This window comes from Onychostruthus taczanowskii, unplaced genomic scaffold (assembly GCF_017590055.1).
Source record: "Onychostruthus taczanowskii isolate IOZ18803 unplaced genomic scaffold, ASM1759005v1 scaffold218, whole genome shotgun sequence".
Lineage (NCBI taxonomy): Eukaryota > Metazoa > Chordata > Aves > Passeriformes > Passeridae > Onychostruthus > Onychostruthus taczanowskii.
In genome coordinates this window covers 168,538-190,953 of record NW_024499440.1, presented here as the reverse complement: position 1 = coordinate 190,953, position 22,416 = coordinate 168,538, and the positions used below count along the sequence as shown (strand labels likewise).

General features: G+C 63.6%; 2 protein-coding genes across 3 annotated transcripts; one reads left to right on the top strand and one right to left on the bottom strand.

Annotated features, from left to right (window-relative positions):
* Positions 1 to 1,121: 1,121 nt before the first annotated feature.
* Positions 1,122 to 10,765, bottom strand: LOC121336025 (proto-oncogene tyrosine-protein kinase Yrk). Of its 2 annotated transcripts, none has more exons than XM_041404677.1 (13): positions 10,552 to 10,765; positions 6,795 to 6,855; positions 6,308 to 6,551; positions 6,115 to 6,217; positions 5,748 to 5,846; positions 5,500 to 5,603; positions 5,284 to 5,433; positions 4,191 to 4,346; positions 3,588 to 3,767; positions 3,418 to 3,494; positions 3,187 to 3,340; positions 2,458 to 2,589; positions 1,122 to 2,229 (listed from the first exon to the last, which is right to left on the bottom strand). In XM_041404677.1, the coding sequence occupies exons 3-13, from the start codon at positions 6,537 to 6,539 to the stop codon at positions 2,021 to 2,023; spliced, it is 1,596 nt and encodes a 531-aa protein (XP_041260611.1). In that variant the 5' UTR covers positions 6,540 to 6,551; positions 6,795 to 6,855; positions 10,552 to 10,765; the 3' UTR covers positions 1,122 to 2,020. The 2 variants fall into 2 exon arrangements, with proteins under 2 accessions (XP_041260611.1, XP_041260610.1); XM_041404676.1 differs by lacking the exon at positions 4,191 to 4,346 and adding an exon at positions 4,709 to 4,873 and having other exon boundaries at positions 1,127 to 2,229; positions 10,552 to 10,762.
* Positions 10,766 to 11,949: 1,184 nt separating this feature from the next.
* LOC121336026 (digestive cysteine proteinase 2-like) lies at positions 11,950 to 17,768 on the top strand. Its single transcript, XM_041404679.1, is given in 12 exon segments — positions 11,950 to 11,972; positions 11,974 to 12,134; positions 13,217 to 13,276; positions 13,530 to 13,622; positions 13,701 to 13,873; positions 14,572 to 14,815; positions 14,884 to 15,076; positions 15,170 to 15,363; positions 15,985 to 16,076; positions 16,160 to 16,321; positions 16,884 to 17,073; positions 17,392 to 17,768. Coding segments are annotated over 12 exon segments (1,764 nt in total). The 5' UTR covers positions 11,950 to 11,958; the 3' UTR covers positions 17,580 to 17,768.
* The last annotated feature ends 4,648 nt before the right edge of the window (positions 17,769 to 22,416 follow it).

The window sequence follows — 22,416 nt, the reverse complement described above, 5'->3', positions numbered from 1 at the left end:
GGCACAGCCTGGCACCAGGGATGGGCACAGCCTGGCACCAGGGATGGGCACAATGAGGCACCAGGGGTGGGCACAGCAGGGCACCAGGGATGGGCACAATGAGGCATCAGGGATGGGAACAGCCTGGCACCTGGGCTGTGCCTGGGGCTGCCTGGTGCCAACCACGGCCTCTCCTGTCCCTGCCACCCAAGCTGCTCTGTCCCCCAGCCCCGGGCAGCCTGCCACCCTGCCTGGCTGGGGCCTGGCCCTTCCTTGGGAATTGTCCCTGGGATGGGGAGCAGGGCCACAGCCAGCCCTGCCCGCTCCCACCGCGGGGACAGAATGCCCTCGCAGGAGCTGGGGTGAAGCAGGAGCTGTGAGGATGCCTGGTGGTACCCAGGGATGGTGCCATGTCCCCACAGCCCCTGGTGTGTCCCCAAACACCTCAGCATGTCCCCACAGCCCCTGGTGTGTCCCCAATCCCAGTGGCATTGGCCCCCTGCCCCCCTCCCCACAAGCCCAGCATTTTCCCCACAGCCTGAGCCCCCTGAGTGGGGTAGGGGCCAGTCCCTCCCTCCCATCAGTGCTGAGGAATTCATTACCGGCACAGCTGGGCCCTGCTGGGGAGGCCAAGCTACAAGGAAAATTAACCTCTTCCTCCCCAGCCTGCCAGCACAGGACCCCTCCCCGTCACAGCTGGCAGGAAGGGACAGTCCCCTGGTGGGGAGTGCTGGGGGGCTGCAGGCTGCTCTGCACGGGGGGGCAGCTTTGCAAAGCCCAGTGCTTCCCAACCCGGCGTTTCCAGGCTTTTATTCCCAAGGGAGGCTGGTGTGTCCCTTCCCCACATAGCCCCGGGGGCAGGGGGGATTTTCTGTGCTCACCCCCTTGGAGGAGGCCCCCAAACCTGTCCCCTGGGGCTGGAGGGGGTGAGGGGGCATCACTCAGTCCTGCTTGGCTGAACTTGGAGCCCCCTCAGTGTTGCCCCCCAGCTCTAAGCACCCCCAGAGCTTTTGCCCACCTTGGCAGCTCCTTTCTCCTGGGGTGGGGCAGGGGCAGACGGACCCGGCTGCCCCCACTTTGTTAGAAAGGTTTTATTTCTCTGTATTTACAGACTTCATAAAAAAAATAAACAACAAATCCCTCCCCTGCCCTTCCCTGCCCCCTGGCACTGCCCACCCAGCCCTGCCCGGGGGGCTCGGGGGCGTTGCTGGCACAGGACCGGGACCCCACTCAGAACGGGGGTGCTGGAGGGGCAGCGGGCGGGGGGCACGCTCCATGCCCACCGGCACGGCTCCCCCGTTCATTCCTGCTGCAGGGGCAGGGCCGGGCTGCAGCCCCCAGGGCTGGGGGGCTGCGGAGCCCATCCCGTACCCTCGTCCTGCCCCCCCGGGCAGAGCTGCCCCAGCCTGCCTGCGCCCCCCGGGACCCCCACAGCAGCACCCCGGGGCAAGAGGGGTGGGTGTTTGGCTTTCAGGACTCGGCTCTGCGAAAGCAAGAGGGGGACAAGGGGGTCCCCCAAGTACTGGGGTCCCTTGGTGGGGGCGATGGCTGCTTGGGGGAGGCGTCATAGAAAATCTTATAAATTAAAGGAGGTACAAAGGGAGGGAGGGTTGGGATGACCTCCCACAGGTCAGTGCCAGGACTTTGGGGGGCTGGACCCCACCCAGCTGTGCTCCCAGAAGAGATTGGGGCTGGCACGGGGAGCTCCCCCCAAGCCCTCTGCTACTCTGTGGGTCTGGGGGTGTCTGGGGTGTTCATGGGGGTCCCCACAGTCCCCCCTGCAGCCAAAGCCCCTCTGAGGATCAAAGCTGGGTGTGAAGGCAATAAAAGGAGTGGGGGAAGGGGGGGCTGGGGCGCACAGTTTTGTTTTCTCTCTGAGTCCAGCATCCTTGTGCAAAGCCCTGTGTCCGCCCTGGGCACCCTGAGCACCCCCCAAAAGGCATTTTGGGGGGCAGAGACAAAGGAAGCAACCACCTCTAAAGAAAAAAAAGAGATTCACCCCAAAGCCAGCCCAGAGTTTCCTGGGAGTGCCAGCCCCGGGTCACTGGTTGTCCCCGGGCTGGTACTGGGGCTCGGTGGCAGTGAAATAGTCCTCGAGGAAGGACTGGAGGTACTCGAAGGTGGGGCGCTCCTCGGGCTCCCTCTTCCAGCACTGCACCATCAGCTCGTGCAGGGAAGGGGGGCAGCTCCCCGGGCACTGCATGCGGTACCCCCGCTCCACCTGCTCCAGCACCTCTCGGTTGTTCATCCCTGCGTGACAAGGACCCTCCTGCTCAGTGGCAGCACCCCCTGGCACGGGCCACTGGGGAAACTGAGGCACACAGTGGCATTGCCCTGCGTTCGGGTAGGAGCCCAGTTCAGCATTGGTCCCTCCAATGGGGAAACTGAGGCACGGGACAAGCCTTGCCGAGGAGGTCAGCCCCGGTCTGTGCCCTGCCCAGCCCACCCCGGGGGTGCCCCCGCCCCAGCGGGCCATACCTGGGTAGGGCACGCGGCCTTTGGTCACCAGCTCCGTCAGGAGGATGCCAAAGGACCAGACGTCCGACTTGATGGTGAACCTCCCAAAAAGCGCAGCCTCCGGAGCCGTCCACTTGATGGGGAACTTGGCACCTGCAGTGGGACACAGGTGAGCCATGCCTGGGGCTGCCCCTGCACCTGGAGTGGCCTGCACCTGGTGCAGCCACCTCTGGGGACAGCCCAGCCCTGGGACACCCTGCACCCAAGGCACCGTCACCTGAACCACCCCGTGCTGAGGGTGTCCTGCACTGGGGCACCCTGAACGGGGGCACCCTGAACAGGGGCACCCTGCACTGGGGCACCCTGAATGGGAGCACCCTGAATGGGAGCACCCTGCACTGGGGCACCCTGAATGGGGGCACCCTGCACTGGGGCACCCAGCACCCACGACACCTCTGCCTGGGGCAGCTCACACATGGGACACCCAGCACCCAAGGCTCCCTGCACTGGGGACACTCTGCACCTGGGGTACCATCACCTGGGACATCCATCAACCAAAATACCCACACAAAACGCCACACTGTGCCCATCCCTGGCACCTGTCTGCTGGGGGCACCCATTCCCTGGGACACCCATTCCCTGGGGTTCCCATTCCCTGAGGTACCCATCCTCTGGGGCACCCATTCCTTGGGGTGATCCAAGGTATCCATCACCTAAAGCACCCACAAATTTGGGGTGTCCATCACCCACCCTGCCGCGCCGTGTACTCGTCATCCTCGATGAGGCGAGCGAGGCCGAAGTCAGCGATCTTGCACACCAGGTTGTCTCCCACCAGGATGTTGGCGGCGCGGAGATCCCGGTGGATGTAGTTCATCCTCTCGATGTACGCCATGCCCGCCGCAATCTGAGGGGGACGGGGCGGTGAAGACCCCCCCAGACACCCCCGGGGTGAGCCCCCACCCTGCAGCAGCCCGCCAGTACCTGGGCAGCCATGTCCACCAGCTGGGGCAGCTTCAGGTAGCGACCGTCCCCATCCTTCAGGAAATCCAGCAGGCTGCCTGCAGGCAGAGGGGGTCGCCGTCAGAGACCCCCAAAGCCCAGGGGTGCCCTCCCCCGCGAGCCCTGGTGCCCAGGCAGGTGCCCCCGCTCACCCTGGCTCATGAACTCGGTGACGATGTAGATGGGCTCCTCTGACACCACGGCGTAGAGCTGCACCAGCTTGTCGTGCCGCAGCCGCTTCATGATCTGAGCCTCCTCCAGGAAGGCCTCGGGGGACATGGTCCCTGGCTTCAGCGTCTTCACTGCCACCTTCGTGGTGCCATTCCACGTCCCTGCGTTGGGGACACAGAGTCACCACGAGCCCAGGGGACAGCCAGCCCAGCAGAGAGGGCTGCGTGGAGGGAGAAGTGTGTGGGTGCATGCTCGCAGGCTTGTGTGGATGGATGGATGGATGGATGGATGGATGGATGGATGGATGGCTGGATAATGGATGGATGGATAAGGACATGGATAAGGAATCAGGGCAGGGCAAGGAAGGGATCCCTGGGCAGGGATTGTGATCCCACTGCACCCCACCCAGCACAAGGAGTTCCCCTCACCCCATTCCCAAACCCTTCATGGATTCTGTGCCAAGTTTCAATCTCCCCCACACCAGCGGGCACCACCTGGCACCCTGTGATGCTCCCTGCCAGGACAGAGGGAAGCTTCTGCTGCCCGCTATGCTCCCCCACCCCGGCCGGCCGGGCCAGCCTTACCCATCCACACGTCTCCAAAACATCCCATGCCAAGTTTCTTGTCCAGGGTGACGGATTCCCGTGCTATCTCCCAGGCGTCCTTAGCTAATCCCAGGGTCTGGGGCTTCACAGCAGGGCACGGGTGGGTGAGCAGATGGCACAACCCGTCATTGTACTCTGCGGGGCATGGGGGGCAGGCAGGGAAGAGGAGGGAAGGGATGTGATGGGATGAAGGCAGCATGCATGAGTGGAGGAAGCAAGCAATGCCAGAGGAAGAGAATGACAAAGGTGGGACCCCCTGGCCTGGTCCTGTGGCCCCATCTGCAGGGGGGTCTGCCTGCCCACGCAGAGGTGACATGGGGCATCCTGGGGGACCCGTTGTGAGCCCAGGACAGGACATGGGATAATTCCTCATGCCAGCAAATCGGTGTCGCTCAGCCTGTCCCGGCAGGCACGAGCTTTTCCCAGTGGGGCACCAGGCCTGGGGGTACCCCCATGTCCCCCCTGCCTCTTGCCCTGGCTTGCCCTCCAGGCCCTACCCATCCAGACTTCCCCGAACTGCCCATTTCCCAGCTTCTTGAGGAGCTGGAGGGACTCTCGGGGGATCTCCCACACGTCTTTGGTTTTGACTGAGAGGTCGGCCAGTTTGGGGGTTCCCTTGTGGCACGGCACAGCCAGGCGGCAGCACAGCCCCGCCGCCCGCTCTGCAGCACGGGAGCAGGGCACAGAGTCAGTGTGGGCACGGGCCCCAGCCCTCTGCTCCCCTCCCAGCACCCCAGGCATCACCAGCACCGCTCCTGCACCACCCAGTCACCCCCAAGACACAAATGAACCCCCCTCCACCTGCCCCAGGGACAGCTCTGCACCCCCCCGGCGAGGCGGGACCCCCAGTCCCCCCAGCTGCACCCAGGGAATGGGTGATGCCCACCCCCAGAGACAGCAGGAACTCCCTGCACCCTGGGCATGGAAAAGGGGGGACTCTCAGGAGCCCCCTAATGCCACCAAGGGAACAGCCCCTTCCTTCCCCAGGTCAGCCCAGTCTCTTACCAAAGGGTCTTCTGAGCATTCCCTACCCCTCCTATTGCCCCCCCTTGCGCCCCCCACCCCACCCTACCTATGTAGTGCTGGACCAGCTGCTGGACGGTGCTGAACTGGGCACGGGTGGTGATGTAGTACCCCCCGCTGTCCAGTTTCCGGATCTTATAGTGCTTCACGTGGTCCCCCTTGGCCTCATCCCAGTCCCGGATGGAGAGGGAGTAGGCACCTATGGGGATACGGGTCAGGGAGAGACGTGGGGCACACCCCTGGTGTCCCCACCCCGTCCCTGTACCTTTGGTGGTCTCGCTCTCCCGGATGAGGAAGGTGCCTCTGGAGTTGCCGTGGCACAGGAGCTGCCGCTCCGCGTCTTTGCGCCCGATCTTCCCGAAGTACCACCTGCCACGGGACGGGCTCAGCGCCAGGGAGGCACCAGAGGGGACCACGGAGCCCCCACGGCAGCACTGCCGGGGCTCGCAGGGCACCCGGGCCCGAGGCAGCTGGGGCTGGGGTGTGTCTCCGTCCCTTTCCCCTGCTACTCACTCTTCTGCCTGGATGGAGTCCACAGGGGCCACGTAGTTGCTGGGGATGTAGCCGGTGGCTCCCGAGCTCAGCGACCTGGCCTCCCACCAGTCCCCCTCCCTGGGCAGGGAAACAGAGAAGGTGGAGGAGGAGGGACAGACAGACAGACCCACCGTGTGCCTTCTCACCCTGCACGGACCCTGCTCTCCCCCACCCATCCCTGCTGAGACCACTCAACTCACGACACGTGGCCCTGGTGCTGTGAGGCAGCCCAGACACAGCTTGGGTCCCCAGGCTGGGTCCTGCGGGGGCTGCCCAGGGCACAAAGGCACCTCCCCGGGGTGGCATGTGGGGGCTGGGGGTGGCAGGAGGTCCGGGGGAGGCTCACGTGTTGTTGATGATGTGGAACTTCTCCCCTTTCTGGAACGTCAAGTCATCCTCCGTCCTGGCCTCGTAGTCGTACAGGGCGATGAAGAGTGTCACCCCCCCGCCTGTGGCACACGAGGGACCACGGTGAGCCCAGAGCGGGCAGCCCAGGGGTGTGGCTGGTCACCTCCTCGCCCTCGAGCCGCCCTGCTGACCTGAGATGCCCCCGCTCCGCGCTGGCAGCGCGCTGGAGGTGAAGCCCCCCGGCTCCGGGGCCGCGGGCACGGCTGGCCCCTGGAAGTTGTTGAAGTCGGGGATGCGGGTGAAGATGGCCCCTGGCTGCGTGGGGTCGGGGTCGTACTGGGAGGCAGGGGGCTGGAGGGAGCCCCCCTCGCCCCCTGCCTGCCCTTTGCCAGCCCCCCTCTCTTTGCAGGGCACGCAGCCCATCCTGGGCACCGCCTGTGGGACAGAGGGTCCGTAAGCCCCGCGCCCCCTGGCAGGGGACACACGTGGCCACCAATGCCCGCATGGGGACGGGCACTGGGGTGCACCCTGCCACCCCCCAGCTCAGCACACGGACGGCAGGGGGACGCTGGGGTCCCCGTGGGCACTGCCGGTGGCACTGCTGCAAGGAGGGCTCTGCTGCCCGGGGACCCCACGTGCCCCTGGCAGCCCGGGGTGCTCCACGGCGGCCCCACTCACTGCGACGGCTCCTCAGGTCACTGCAGCTGCTCCATGTCACTCCAGGGAGGAGAAGAGTCACCTGTGGACACCAGGGAGGGATCAGGTGGGGGCAACAGCCTTGCATGGGCTCAAACGCCCTTGCCATGGGCTGTAACACCCCTCCATGGGATAAAATACCCCTGCACAGGCTGCAACACCCCTGCACTTCACCCCTGCTGAAACACTTCTGCCAAAGGCTAAAATACCCCTGAAGAGCTTGAAACACCCCATAACAGGATGCAACACCCCTGCCATGGGCTACAACACCTCTACACGGGCTGCAACACCAACCACATGGGCTGCAACACCACTTGCATGGCTGTAACACCCTGCACGAGCCACAACACCCCTGCACGGACCAAAGCACCCGTGCACAGGCTGTAACACCCTGCACGAGCCACAACACCCCTGCATGGGCTACAACACCCCTTCCCAGGCTGCAACCCCCCTGCATGAGCTAAAACGATCTGCATGATCTGCAACACCCCCACGAAGCTGCAACATTCCTCTGAGGGCTGCAACACCCCGGTGTGGGCTGAAACCACATCCTCAAGTGGGTTTTTCTCTCACTGTGTCCTCACCACACTGCTCACGTCCCTTCAGGGCAGCTGAAGGGGAGCCAGACCCGGTGGGAAGGAGCCCCCAAAGGGTCCCCATCCCCACACACTCTGCTTGCTGGGGAGTGGGTGTTTTGGGGAGCAAGGTCCCCAAGGTCATATTGCTGTGGTCAGCACAGCCTCTTCCGGCCACATGTGGCGAGAAGGTGTCACAGAGGAGGAGGAGGAGGAGGAGGAAATCAGGCCTCTCTTGCCATGGCTCTATGGAGAGTCCATCCCCAGCCCTGTTACTGCCCTGCTGCTGGGCAAACACCCACACCAGCCTGCCCAGTGTGCAGCGGGCACAGCACTCCAGTCTGCAGCATGCCTCTGTCTGCAGCCAAGAGAGGGAAGGAGAGGAAGGTGCCCTGCCCTCTGCACTCCAGTGAGCAGGAGGAGACAAAGGTTTGGGGTGGGTGAGATGTTTCAGGCAGATCTTCCCAATCATGGTTATTGATTCCCTTTCCTCTCTCTCAGCAGGGCTGGAAAGAGCCCAGCTCTCCCCTTCCATCTCTGCTTTGCACACTGGTGGTGTGGCAAGGCTGCAGCCGTTGCTGACAGGGCAGCGTTGCCAAATCTGAGGAAACTCGGCCCGTTGGGGGTTTTATTCCTGATGATAATTAGTGGCTATCTAAACTGATGGACAACCCTGGCTCTCACAAACCCTGTCCCCCCCCTGGGTGGGAATCACCCCCCCACCACATTCAGAAACTTCCCATTTTGCTGAATTTCAGCGCTGACCAAGCAGTGGAGCTGCCACAGGTGCCAGCAGGGACAGGGATGGCAAGGGGCATCTTCCAGGCAAGCGGAACCCCCCTGTACCACAGCATCAAGGGTTCAGGTGATGTGCAGCAGCATTGCACCCAGCCTTCCCCTTCCCAAGAGCCCCTGAGCTCACTGCAGGGTGGCTGGAGCCATCCCCTCACGCTGTCCACGGGAAGGGGACCCAGCTGGTGCCGTGGCCGATGGCTGCACGGTGGTGTCTGGCTCCAGCTCTCCCAAAAAGGAGCTGCCTGGAGCCGGGGAGCAGATGGCAGCTGAGCCCTCCCCGCCCTGGCTCCCCCGGCAGCAGCCCCGGCCGAGCTGCCAGGTCCCGCCCGCGCTGAGCCCCGGCCAACCCTCACCCCTGTCCCGCCGGGCATGGCTGGGCACGGAGCAGCCGCGTCCCTGGCTGCCCATCCATCTGTTCCCCAGGCCCCTGGGACACGGGGCAGCTCAGCCCCATGCCCAGCTGCTAGACAGGGCACAATAGCCCTTGGATGCCCACTTGTCACCCCACGTGTCACCCGCAGTGCTGAGCTACCCCTGGGCTCACCTCCATCCCCTGCATCCTCTCCCCTCATGGAATAACAGCATGGAGAAGTCAGGCTCTGGGGGCTGCGGCCCCGTGGAGCAATGTGGGGGTGCTGGGAATGGCACAGCCCGTGCCGTGGGGACAGGCCATGGTGGCGTTTGCCAGGCTGAGGGGGCCACGCGGCCCTGGGCAGGAGCGCTGCCAGAGGAACTCACACAGCAGCTCGGCAGAGGGAAGAGGAAGCAGCAGGAGCACGGTGTGGGGTGGGGGGAGGAAGAGGATGGTGCTGTGGCCAACAATGGGCCACAGGACTGGCAGGACCGGCAGGATGGTGACAGCTGGGAGGGTCAGGCTGGGATGGCAGCGGGCTCAGCCCCCTGGGTGTCCTGGATCCCTCCGTGCCTTGTCCCACACTGTCATCCTGCACTGCTCCCTGGTGACCCGGCTCCTGCTCCCTGGGAAGAGGAACCGAGAGGGCTGCACAGCCCAGCTGGTGCCACCGAGGTTCCTCTGTCACCCCGTGGCTCTGGTGCTCCCCGGTCCAGCAGGAAAGCAGGCATGAGGCAGAAGGGGAAAGTGGCTCATTAGGACACAGGACCTGGAGCTGTGTCACCGTCCCACGCCCAGGACCCCACAGACCTGGGGAGGGGACAGGAGGCCACATCTGCCTGCCCCGTCTGCTCCTAGTTCCAGCTCTGTGGCAGGTGGTGGCGTGCCCCTTCCCCACTGCCCCCAGCCCCAAGGCCACCCCAATGACAGCTGGAGATGGAGCCCTGCTCCAGCTCTCCCAGTTCACCCAGTGCCTGCTGAGTCCCCTGTGGCTCCCAGTGGGAGCAGTTCCTCCAGGTGCATGGGGAGATGGCACCCCACACCCTGCATGCCCACAAGCAGGGCTATTCCCTGGGATGAAAATTGAAGGACTTGCCAACCCCCAAAAGTGATCTTCTCTGCAAGCCCACCTGTCAGCCACCAGGCCCGTGACAGAGGGGTCCCCTTGTCCCCTCCCTGGCACAAGATGGTCGGCAGGGAGGGAGCCCCCCTTCCCCAGCCTTGCAGCCCCATCGCTGGCTGGGAAAGCAGGATTTCCGCTGGAAGAAGAGCAATTCCCGGATCCAAGGGGCTGCAGGGGCGGAGGGAGGGAGCCAGCCAGGGCTCCAAATACAATGTCCCGGGAGGAGCGGGGTGGGGAGGGAATTGTGCAGGGCAGGAAGCAGCGAGTTCCTGTCCCTCCTTGGGACACACCAAGGATCAGGGACGAAGCAGAGCTGCAGGGACCGGGGGGAGCATCCGCTCCAGCCAGGGCCTGAGCCCCTGCGGCTCCCCCAGCCTCAGCCTCGGGGGGCTCAGCCTGCAGCATCGCCCCGGGGCGCTGGCTGGGCTGGGACCCACGGGCACCGGCAGGGACGGAGGGCACAGGTGTGTGCGTGTCCCCAGGGTGTCCTGTCCCCTGCCCAGCCTGCGGCTCCGGCCGGTGAAGGCACCATGTGCTCCGCCGCTCCCCGACGCGGTGTCAGCACCAGGTAGTGCCGGGATGGTGACTGCAGCTGCTGGGTGCCCCCAGATCTTCACACGCAGCCCCCGCTGACCTGCTGCCCCCCAGGATGGCGAGGACGGGGGTCTCCTCCCACCCTCGGGCATTTCCCAGGGAAGCAGCGAGGGCACAGTGAGAGCAGCCCCCCAGCAGACCCCGCCAGTGTCGCGGGACTCTGTCCCCACAGCTCAGCGGCCGCCTCACCCGGGACCCAGAGCCACCCACACACGGAGGGGGCATCTCTCAGCAAGGGGATGAGACCCCCCCGCTGTCACAGGGCTGAGCCCCCCACCCTGCCCACACAGCCACACATACCTCCTGCCGTCCGCGCTCCTGCTCCGGCTGGCATGGACCCCTGGCAGCCGGGACCACCGGGGCGGCCCCGCTGCGGCCAGCGCCGGGGGTGCCGGGGCGGCAGCCGTGGGAGAGCGGGAGCGCCCGGCCCTGAGCTTCCCCTGTCTCTCCGGCGGCTCTGGCGGCCGAGCAAGAGCTTCCCCTCCCCTCGCCCCCCCTTCCTCCCCGCGCTCGCAGCAATGGTTCATTGTACCAGCCAGCCCAGCCGCTGCCGCAGCACCCTCCGGGTCACCCTCCGGGTCACCCTCCGTGTCACCCTCCGGGTCACCCTCCGTGTCACCCTCCGGGCCACCGCGGGACCTCAGCCCGCCCGCGGAGGGGGCACAGCGGGACGGGGGGCAGGGGGTCCCGGGTCCCCAGCAGCGCCAGGAGACACTGGCGTGCATTGGCAGGCTCTGCCTGCGGGGGTTTACGGGGGAGTGTGCGGATCCAGCCCGTGCCTGCCCCTTGCCCAGAGCCGGGCAGAGCCTCCCCGAGACCCCCGAGGGAGCGCCCCCGGGCAGGGGACAGCAAAGGGACAGGGAACAGCCCGCCGTGCCTGGGGAACGGCAGGCAGCTCTGGCTTGTGTTCCAGGGGTGTCCCACACGTCCCCCCAAGATGGGGTGCAGCTCCTTTGTGGCTCAAGCCAGTCCTGTGTCCATGGATTGCCCACTAGACATCAAACCCCTTATTTACCCCTTGTCCAGACAAAGTTGCTGGTGGGATGACCCCAAGGTTTGGCATCGGTCACACCAAGCCACAAACTTCAGTGAGCTCTGGGGTTGGGGTAAATCACGCAGAACCCTGTCTGAGTGCCCCTGCACTCCGCCTGAGCCCCCCACATCCCGGTGATCCCCCTGCAGCCTCCCCGAGCCTCCCCAGCCCTGTCTGAGCCCCCCGCATCCCGGTGATCCCCCGGCATCCTCTCCGAGCCCTCCTGGAGCTGGCTCTGTCCCGGCTCTGCCCCACTGTCCTCCCACACAGCTGGGCTGGATCCTTCCCATCTCTCCAGAGCCTTCCTCCCCCTCCTCCTCTTGCTCCTCGCCCTCAGCCCTCCCTCTGTGATCCCCTTTCCTCTGTGTCCGTGAGTCCGGCCTCGCTGCTCCCCCCGGCGCTCTCACGGGGCGCCAGGGCTGCCGCAGGCTGGGGGACCTGCTCCCCGCTGCTGTCACCCTTAACTTGTCACCTCCTGACTCATCCTGAGAGCGAGGCAGGCCTGGCTGAGCCCAGCTTGGGGGTGCCCGGCAGGTCCATCCGGTGCCCGCACCCCAGTGCTGCTCGGGGCGCTCCGGCTCGCCCCGCGGGGCCCCGCGTTGCTCCATCCCCGTCCGCGGGGGCCCTGCCGGGACACGCCGAGCCCGGGGTGCCCGTCCCCCGCCAGGCACCACATGATGCCGGTTCCTTCCCTCCTCGGGGAGGGCCCCGACTTCTGCATTGGCTCCGCCGGGTTTCGCCGCCGCCGGCTCCAGCTTAAAGCTGCGAAGCCGGAGCCGGGCGGGCCGGGCGGCCAGGATGGGTGTTCTCCGCTGCCTCGTGGCCTCCGCACTCTGCATCGCCGTCCGGGGTGAGTCTGGGCCTGGCCCCGGCACCGCTGGGGACGCCCCGGGCATGGCAGGGAGATGGGGGCACCCCCAGATCTCCTCCCGCTGCACTGCAGGGGAGGGCTCGGGCTGGGGAAGTGGTTTTACAGGGGGATCACAAAAAATTTGCAGTTCCTCCAAACACAGCTGAGATGGGGGCAAAAAGGGCAGGGGGGGGATGTGTCTTGAGGGTTTGGTGGGGCTGGGGCGTGAAAACAAAACTAAATTGAGGCTTTAATCCAAGGGGTTTAACCCAACCAGGCAGGACAGGCAAGTGTGAGGGGGCAGGGGTGGCAGGGTGGCCGTGTCCCCGTGGGACCCCCTTTCTGGGTGCTGATGGAGCCGAGCAGGGTTGGGAGGGGGCTGCACCCGTTGCTGCCTGTGGGTGCCCCGAGGTGGCTGTGAGGGGTACCCACGGCACAGCCTGGGCTGCAGGGGGGGGTCTGCCCGTCCCCAGCGCCCCCAGGGCTGGGGGCAGGGCTGCTCCCGGCTCTCCGGGCTGGCAGGCACGGTCTGGGTCCGGGCAGGTGCTGCCGGTCGCTCCCGGTGAGGAGGAAGATGCTGAGGGAGGGAAGGGCTCGTTCCCAGCACTTGTGTTGGCGTGGGGTTGCACAAGCTGGGAGCCCGGGGGGAGGCTGGGGAGGTCACTGGGAGATTCCAGGCAGAACCAGTAAGGTCCCTGGCACCCCTCAACCACACCCTGTGTGTTGGGGACAGCTTGGCTGGGTCCCACCTTGGAAATATTCCAGGCCAGGGCCACCAGTGCTGGGGGTGACACTGGGGCATCACCCCAACAGTCACCCAGGAGCTGGGGTTCCCTGGGGGTGCAGCAGTGCCGGGCTTGCTGCAGTGTCACCGCAGGCTGTGGCATGGTGCTGACCCTGGGAGGTGTCAGTGCCTCAGCGTCCCTCGGGTGTGCCTTGGGATGAGCTCAGGAAGTTCCTTTGGCCAGGAAGGGAAGCCCCAGGCTGCAGGGAAGGGGAGCACTGGCTTGGAAGCCTCCCATCCCCGTCTCAGCTGGGGGGCACACACAGCCCCCCTCACCCTGCCCCTCTCTGCCTTGCAGGACAGGACCATGGGCTCTCCCGCCCACCCCCTCAGTTCGGCTCCATCTACCACGTCCGAGGTAAGGGGCAGCCACTGACAGACCCCCAGCGCCCTGCGGGGGGAGCAGAGGACCCTCAGCACGGCTCTGCCCAGGCTGTCCCAGTGCCAAACTGGGGCAGGTTCCCACAGCCCCGTGCCTCTTCATCACCCGTGGGGCACTGTCCTGGTCAGCTGTGGGTCTGCAGACTCTGGGGGGCTCAGGCAGGGGTGCTGGGGCTTGGGGCTGAGCTGTTGAGCTGCGTCCTGTGCCGGGGACAATGCCCCCTCCGCAGGGGTCATTAAGCTGCCCTACGCCGAGATCGAGGAGCCCTTTGAAGCCTGGTACAACCTGACGGGGAACAAGAGCCGCATCCAGTACTACGGAGGTAAGAGGTGGGCACCCAGCTGCGCCCACCCCGCACCAGCAGGACTCCAGTGCCTCAGTTTCCCCTTCCCTGGCACAGGGCAGGTGATAACGTACCAGCTGGCAGCGGTGAAGCCCTATGGCATGAGGTACAAGATCACGCCGGAGACGACCGAGAAGGAGGTGAACGCCAGGAAGTGCTTCCAGCTGCCCGGCTCCAAGGAGGACGTGGTCACGGCTCAGAGCGTCTTCCCCAGCATGAGGGGCTTTAAGGTGGGAAACCTCGGAGCCTAGACCTGACCTGCCTCCCAAAGCACCTGCAGGCTGTGGGAGGGGGTGCTGGGAGACGCTCCTCTCTGTCCGAGGGCCGCAGGGTGCTGGGACCGGCCGGGACATGTCCCCACAGCCCAGGGTGCAGGGAGGGTCACTTCCCCACCCGGATCGGGGCCGCACTCCTGGCGCCTTTCCCAGCTCCAGCAGCCGTGTTGGGACGTGTCACGTCCCACACAAACGCTGGCGTTTCGGCATGGTTTGGGCAAGCCTCTGCACGGCAGCTCAGCTCCTGCCGGGCCCAGCCTGCCTCAGGGCTGGGCACAGCACGTGAGCAGTGGGGACAGCAGGTTGTCACTGAGCTGGACATGCCTGCATGGCGAGAGCTTGGAAACACAGGAGAAACCTGAAATCTTTCCAGGATTTTGGAGAAATGGTGCAGCCGGACTCGCTGCTGTGGGTGTGCAGATTGCTGCGCACAGCGGAGTGTCCCCAGGGCACCGCTGAGCCACACAGGGGGTCTGCCCTGTGTTGCACCCCATATCCTTGCCCCACTTTCCATCCCACACGTGGCTGTGTGCTAATGGCCATGCAGCCACTGGATCCAGCTGGAGAGCACTGGGCTGTGCGAAGGGGCTGGGAGGGCAGCAGGTGGCCTGGGGGAGGTTGGGGTCCCCTCCCTGAGGCCGTGTCCCCCCCAGTTCCTGCGGGAGGAGTACTACGAGGGCCGGTACTGCGCCGTGTGGCAGAACGTCTCCCGCTGGGAGCAGAAGAAGAACGTCTACACGCTGTGGGTGACCAACTCCAGCTGCGGGGTGGCCCCCGTGCACTACGAGATGCGGGGCTACAACAGCCTGCTGGGCTCCCACTACGACAAGTACGAAATCGCCTACACTGACTTCGACAACAGCTTCCCGCCCTCTGTCTTCGACCTCCCCGCCAACGGTGAGCCAGGGAGGGACCCCCGTCCTGCCCGCGGGGCTAGGGCTGACAGCTCCTCTCTCGGTCCCCAGCCACCAAGTGCGGGGTGCTGCCGGGGAGCGTGGCGGAGCACCGCGTGCTGGCAAACCCCATGGAGGACCTGGTGGGCCAGCAGCCGCCCTGGGCACACCGGGTGTTCCACGACTACCGCCGGCAGATGGGGCGGCGCTACGGCTCCGCGCGGGAGCTGGAGCACAGGCAGAGCACCTTCGTGCACAACATGAGGTACAGGCAGGGGGGTGCCCACCCCCTGGGGGTGCTGCTGACGCCGTAGGGGTGTGGCAGTGCCAGCTGGCGCTGTCTCCGCCACGGTGGCAGGTTTGTGCACTCGCGGAACCGCGCCGCGCTGTCCTACACGCTGTCCCTGAACCACCTGGCCGACCGCACGCCGCAGGAGCTGGCAGCCCTGCGGGGCCGCCGGCGCAGCGGGACCCCCAACCGTGGGCTGCCCTTCCCCACCGAGCTCTACGCCGGCATCATCCTGCCCGAGAGCCTGGACTGGCGCATGTACGGTACGTGCGGGGTTGGGGGACAGCAGCGTGCTTCGGGACTGAGTGCTCCTCAGCCAGGCCTGTGCTCGGTCCCACAGAGCCCCCCGCTCCCCATCACTGCACTGAGGGCCTGTGGGACTGTGCTGTCCCTGGGCTGCACATCTGTGAGGTTGGTGAGGCACTGGAACGGGCTGTACGGAGAACCTGGGGCTGTCCAAGGCCAGGCTGGATGGGGCTTGGAGCAACCTGGGGCAGTGGAAGGTGTCCCTGCCCATGGCAGGGGTGGAACGAGATGCTTTTTGAGGTCCCTTCCAACCCAAACCATTCTGTCTTTCTGTGACTAAAGGCAGCTGGGTCAGCACTTGGCCCTGAATACACTCTGGTGCCCCAGGGACAGATGTGACACCTGAAGCAACATCTGGCTTCACCCATGTCCCCATCAGCTGGGAGTGACACCCCCAGAGCTTGCCCCTAGCCAAGGGTGGGGTCCCAGCTTCACAAGTGCATATCCCCCCTTCTCAGTTAGCACCGAGATCCGGCTGTGCTGCCTCTGGACCTCACCTCCTGCCTCAGTTTCCCTTCCCCCTGCCTCCATCCCTCGGTGCCAACCCAGTTTCTCCTCCCGTGCCCCGTTGTCCCCAGGCGCTGTCACCCCCGTGAAGGATCAGGCTGTCTGTGGGTCGTGCTGGAGCTTTGCTACAACGGGAGCCATGGAAGGTGCCCTCTTCCTCAAGGTGGGAGCAGGGCTGTGCCCCACGGAGTGGACGGGGCGCCTGCAGGGTGCCCGTCCCCATCCCTGAGCTGTGTCCCCCTGCAGACCGGCGTGCTGACCCCCCTGTCCCAGCAAGTCCTCATTGACTGCTCCTGGGGCTTTGGGAACTACGCCTGCGACGGGGGCGAGGAGTGGCGGGCGTACGAGTGGATCAAAAAGCACGGGGGCATTGCCAGCACCGAGTCCTACGGCACCTACAAGGGGCAGGTGAGGAGGCCCTTGTCCCTCATGGCCTTCCCAACATCCTGGGGCTTTCGAGCTATGGTGGGACCCCCCTGGATGTGTCGGAGGCACTAACAGGCTCTTGAGGTGAGGATGTCACCTCGTCCCCAAGGCACCAGGCTTCCGTGGTTCACAGTCCTGTCAAAGCCAAGCCCCAGGGCTCATCCAGGCTGTTTTGTCACCGTGTTCCTCAGTTTCTCTTCTTGCAAAACAGGGACAAGGCTTCTCCACCTGTGTGTGGTGCCATGAGTCACTCCATGCCCGGGGTGCCCGGGGACGGAGCAAAGCTGCCTGGGGATGGGGATGTGGCAGCAAGACACAGGCAACAGCCCTCGAGGGCTTTGGGTGCAGAGCCAGCTCCCCACCTTGTGTCTTGAGCAACTGGGAAAACATCCCCAGCACCATGGGCTTGGGAGGAGAGCAGGGTCAGAGCCAGGGGCTCGCACAGCCCAAATTCCTGATCACTGCCTGCATCCGCAGGGTCAGGCGGGGGGGCAGGGTCCCAGCCAGGGATTCTGATGACAGCGTGTGTCCCCTGGGTGTGTAGAATGGCTTGTGCCACTACAACCAGTCCGAGATGCTGGCCAAGATCACGGGCTACGTCAACGTCACCTCGGGCAACGTCACGGCGGTCAAAGCTGCCATCTACAAGCACGGCCCCGTGGCCGTCAGCATCGACGCCTCGCACAAGAGCTTCTCCTTCTACTCCAACGGCGTCTACTACGAGCCCAAGTGCGGTGAGACAAGCAGCACACGGGGCGTGGGAGGGCCTGGGTGCCCAAGGAGATGCCAGAGCTCCTGGGAACCAGCTTTTTGGTCAAAGGGGGGTGGAGGGGATGAGCCCTGAAGTCCCCTGCAGCACCGAGGGTAGCGCTGGGAGCAGGGATGCTGTCCGGACTGGGATGTCCTGTGGACAGGGATTACTGGGCAGGGATCTTCTCCAGGCAGGGATGGTCTCCAGAAAGGAATGGTGTCTGGAAAGGGAGGCTCTCTGGCCACCAGAGTCCAGACAGGGGTGCTGTCCAAGCGAGCCCTCTGCGTGTCACTCCCTGCAGACAACACGCCGGGGTCGCTGGACCACGCCGTGCTGGCCGTGGGCTACGGGGTCCTGCAGGGAGAGACCTACTGGCTCATCAAGAACTCCTGGTCCACATACTGGGGCAACGACGGCTACATCCTCATGGCCATGAAGGACAACAACTGTGGGGTGGCCACGGAGGCCACCTACCCCATCCTGGCCTGAGCCACCTGGCTCTGCAGGGAGAGCCCTGCCGTTCTCAGCACTCAGCCCGGGACCAGGCCCTTCAGTGGGGCCATCGGGAAGCTGGGGACACAGTGGGACAGCCCCATTCAGTGCTGGACACAGGGCAGGACGGGGACTCAGCATTGGGCTTGCCAATAAAGACACTGGAAAAATACTGGATGGCTTTTCTACAGGAGGGATCCAATTGCTGCCCACACAGCTGTGCCCCCTGTGCCCCAGGGACACATCCTGTACAAATCCCTGTCCCCAGCCTGGTTTTCTTGGTCCTGTGGGACCCTGGGGGCCTCCTGGGGAGGGGACAATCCCACCTGGCAGAGCCAGCTGGCTCTCAGAGCCAGTCCCAGACCCCCGGGGCCAGGGGAGCGGCTCTTCCAGCTCTGAGGTGGAGCACAAACAACCCCAGGGATTTCTGCTGAGATGAGAAATTCCCAGCGTGGGGTGCTGGGGAGGGGGAAGGCCTCCACCCCGTGCCCCAGTGCCTGCTGTGGCTGCAGTGGGGACTTTGTCACCAGGGTGTTTGCCAGTGCCACCAGCCAGGCCCTCACTCCCTGGGCTGCTCCCCTTCTGGCTGTGGCTCAGCTGGGTGCTCTTACTTTGGGCTCAAGCCATCCTGGAGAACAGCATCAGTGCACAAGGATACCAAAACAGGCTGGAAGCTCTCCCTGCCCTGGTGCTGGTAGTCTCCCATCTTTTTGTGTGGGGTGCACAGGGGGTTTTGGGGTGCTCCTGAGCTGGTCACACCCACACCCCAGAGCTGTCATGTTCCTTCCATCTTTTTGAGCTTCACCCCAAAACCTCACAGCCATGGAGAAGCCTCGCCACGAGCTGAGGGTCTGGTGCTGTTTTGGGATGCCCAGGCCACAGGCCAGCAGAGTTCTGAAGGGTCACTTTGGGGGTTCTGGTGCCGTTCTGGGGGTGTCCAGCCTGGGGATGGAGCTGGGCTGGCAGCCCAGGGCTGCCAGGGAGAGCTGCTGGCACTGCCAGGCTCTGCCTCCCAACTCAAGAGCGCAGTTAGCAGCAGGCAGCTGGGAAGGGAAATGTCATCCCTGACTTGTAGCTGCATCTGCACAGGCTCTACCTTCCCCCAGATGGGGTTTTGATAGTTGGGAAGTGACATCCCCCATGGCCACAGCCCAGCTCTGTGCAGCAAACCACCGGCAGCACCAAGGGAGCTGCACTTCCCTCCAGGTGACACAACTGCTCTCAGCAGGGGTGGCAGGTCATCATATTCCCTTGTTTTCTTCCACTTGTTCACCTGCTTATTTGTCAATTTGCTGATTGTTGAAGGGGTCTTTAATCATTCCCAGCAGGGAGGCTGGCTGGAATGCATGTCTGGGAGAGGAATGATCACTGCACAGGAATAATGTGGTTTATTCCGTGGGAGTCCAGGTCTCCAGATATTTGATTCTCTTGACTGCAGTCAATAAAACATGCTTTGACTTTCAGGGAACCGTGACTTTCAGGCTCCCTTTGGATAGCTGATGTCCTGAATTTGCTGCTGAACACAGAGGTGGCTTTGAGAGCTGGAAGTTCTGTATCCCCAGGAAGCACTTACTGAAATTCTGCATTCATGGCATTAGGCATATTGCAGCCCTGAGCGTGGGTAGTTCAGATGGCTGGGAACTTAAAAAACTATCTATTTATTATATTTGAAAAAGGGAAAAATAAGAAAGGACATACCTGAAGGGAGGTTTTCTGTTTGCAGAGCCAGCTGTAGGTTCTGGCTCCCAGCCCAGCTGAGCTGTGACCTCCAGACTTCCCTGGACACCCAAAGCTCAGAGTGGCTCCAGGTTTTGCAGAGCACAGCACAGCACAGGCCCTGAGCCCTGCTATTTATTGGAAGCAAAGCTGGCCTGAAGCTCTGCATTTAGGGCTTCCTTTGGGAGAGGCACCTTGCAGGAAACTCCCCAAATTTGACACACTGGTGGCAAAATATTAGCTGAGGTTGGTGTTTAATGGAGCGAGCACTGCTCAGAGTGGGAGCTGAGGGGATTTGGGAGCCACCTTCCACATCCCACCTTGAGAGCCCCATCTCAGCCTGCGGGGTGGTTTGGGAAGCTGCTGAGGTGGGATCCTCCCTGTGTCAGCTTTTCTCTGCTGCCCTGCATCAGCTCAGCCCCGGGCTGGGGATGGAGCTCCGAGCTGGGCTCCAACCCACCCAGGCAGGGCAGGCAGGACCCGGGGAGCGAGGCAAGGCGGGGGTCACCACCACAAACAGCTCCCAGGGAAACAGCTCCTCTGTGAGCATCCAGATCTGTGGGATCAATCTGTCCACACATCCAGAAACCCAGGGTGGGCTGAGTTTGCCGAGCTAAATGATTCTCCGAGGAAGGGCGGCTGGGATTTCATCTGGGTTTGGTTCCTCGCCCTGCCCTCGGCTGTCCTGGATACATTTCCCTCCGGAGGCAGCTGCAGACCTCTGTGCAGCAATGCCAGGTGGCCAGAAAATGTGCTCCAGCCCAAAATCTGGCTGCCTTTCCCTGCTGGATGAATTATCTGTGAAAACCTCTCACGGCCTGCACAAAACAAGGTAATTATTCAGCAGGCGGGGGATAGGCAGAGCCAGAGTATGAAATTATTATCTGTTAGTGATTTACAGAGAGCCACAGACGGTGTCAAGGAACAGCAGCTGAATCAAACTTGCTTTGGCAACCTCGTGGCTCCCCAAGGCGACCCAGAGGGCTGGGGAGAGCTCACACAGCGCTGCTGTGCTGGGGAAGGGGCTCTGGGGGTCCCTGTCTCCCCAGGACTGAGCCAGGTGCTGCACACAGGGGAAGGACGCGCTCTACATAAAACCCCGAGATCCCAGGATGGCCAAAACCACCATCAGGGGAGACTCCTGCTGTCTCACACAGCAACCAGAGCTTTTTGGGGCACAAACAGAAGATGTCCCTGCCCACGGCAGGGCATTGGAGAGAGAGAATCTTCACAATTCCTCCCAGCCCAAAGCACTCCTCAGTGAGAGGAGATCTGCATCCGACAGATCTGAACAGCCTCCTAAACTCCCAAGGCTTGGAGCTGCTTTGCTGCCAGTGTGGCTCTGCTGGAAAATCACCGAGGCAGTGGCTTTCCAAGCGTTTCTTCTCACACTTCCTTCAGTAGCAGCTTTACAAACTCTCCTCCTCAGCCAAATGCTTCTCCCTTGGCACCCGAGACTGCTCTGGCAGGTTTGTTGTTCGCATTCTCCAACCCAACCATTCCTTCTCCTTCAGCCCCAGCTATCTGCCACTCCACACCCCCCACACCCTGATTTTTGGGTTTCCATTGACAGGGTAAGGGGGAATGGAGTCAAACTAGAAGAGGGTAGGGTTAGATTTTATGTTAGGATGGAATTCTTGGCTGTGATGGTGGCAGGCCCTGGCACAGCTGTGGGTGCCCTGGATCCCTGGCAGTGCCCAGGCCAGGCTGGACAGGGCTGGCAGCACCTGGCACAGTGGGAGATGTCCCTGAGGGTGGCACTGGGTGGCCTTTGGGGTCCCTTTCAACCCAAACCATTCCAGGACTCCACGATCCACAGCGCTGCCCTTCTCCAGGTGCGCTGCCAAACCCCAAAATCGGAGCATCCCCAGCGCCCCCCCGAGCACGGCAGCCCCCGAGCAGAGCAGGGGTTTGTTCCCAGGCATCCGCCGAGCTCTGCCTGCCGCTTCCCACCGGCGGACATTTCCCAATCACAGCCCGGCATCCAGCACAATGCAGCTCATCTCGTGAAATTAAGTATTTCTCCTACACACAGCACATTTGCCCGGTGATTAAAACGAGTCCCCGAGGTAGCCAAGCACAGCAGAATTCCGGTTCATTATGCACACCCACGCAGCCAAGCTAAAAACCCAAGACACTCCCCCAGTCCTTCTTGGGAAAGCCTGAGCAGCTCAGATTTCAGCTTCACCACTTGCACCAGCCAGGACCGGGAATACTCTGTCATCTGGTGTAGGAAAAAAGGTAAGGACAGAAGTTTCCCAAAGATTCCAAGGTATCCCTTAAGGTCTGAGAAAGAGGGAAGGGTGTGGGAGCCCAGGAACGTCGAGCAAACAGAGCAGATCACACAACTGTGAGGAGCTGCTGCCTTTTGCTCGTTCCACCTTGGATTTGGAATGAACTTTTAACACCAAAACGCCTTGATTTCCCCCATTTCCCAAAGCCTGTTCTGTGCCACGTTGTACCAAGTCCTGGATGAAAAAGAGGAACAGTTATTGCCTCTGTGCAGTGGATGACCGGTACTTGCTGCAGCAGCCTCAGTCCAGCCTCGCTCCCAAAACGAAACGAGGCCAAACCTGCTCCCCATCCCCAGCTGGAGCTGCAGCCTGCTCCCACCCAGCTGTGAATGCGCCGTGGCTGGGCTGGAGCTGTGCAGGAGCAGCTGCAGCTGCTGCAGGCAGCGACAGGAGGAAGCACGTTGGCACGGAGCTTTTCCTTTCCCCGCAGACACAGCCTCTTCCTCTCGAGCCTCCAGCCACAATATTCCCACTGCCCTGCCCTGCTGGTGTCTCCAGCCCTCCCTGGAGTGGGTGGCTCTGCTCCTCAGCTCCTCTCAAGGCAGGGACACCTCCTCCTCCTCCTCCTCCACACATTCCTCTGCTCTCTTCCTTCCTTCCTGCAGTGCTGACCCTCCTTCACCCACCTCCAGAGAGGCCTTCCCTCCCCAGCCCAGCCCTAACCCAGCTCCCCTCCCCTGCCACAGGACAGCCACAGATCTCCCTTTCACCTCGCTGTGCTTTAGCCCTGCCACCACCCCTTCACCCTGCCCTCAGCCCTCTCCTGGCCCAGCTCAGCTCAGCCCAGCCCAGCTCTGTCTCCTGGCCCAGCTCAGCCCAGCCCA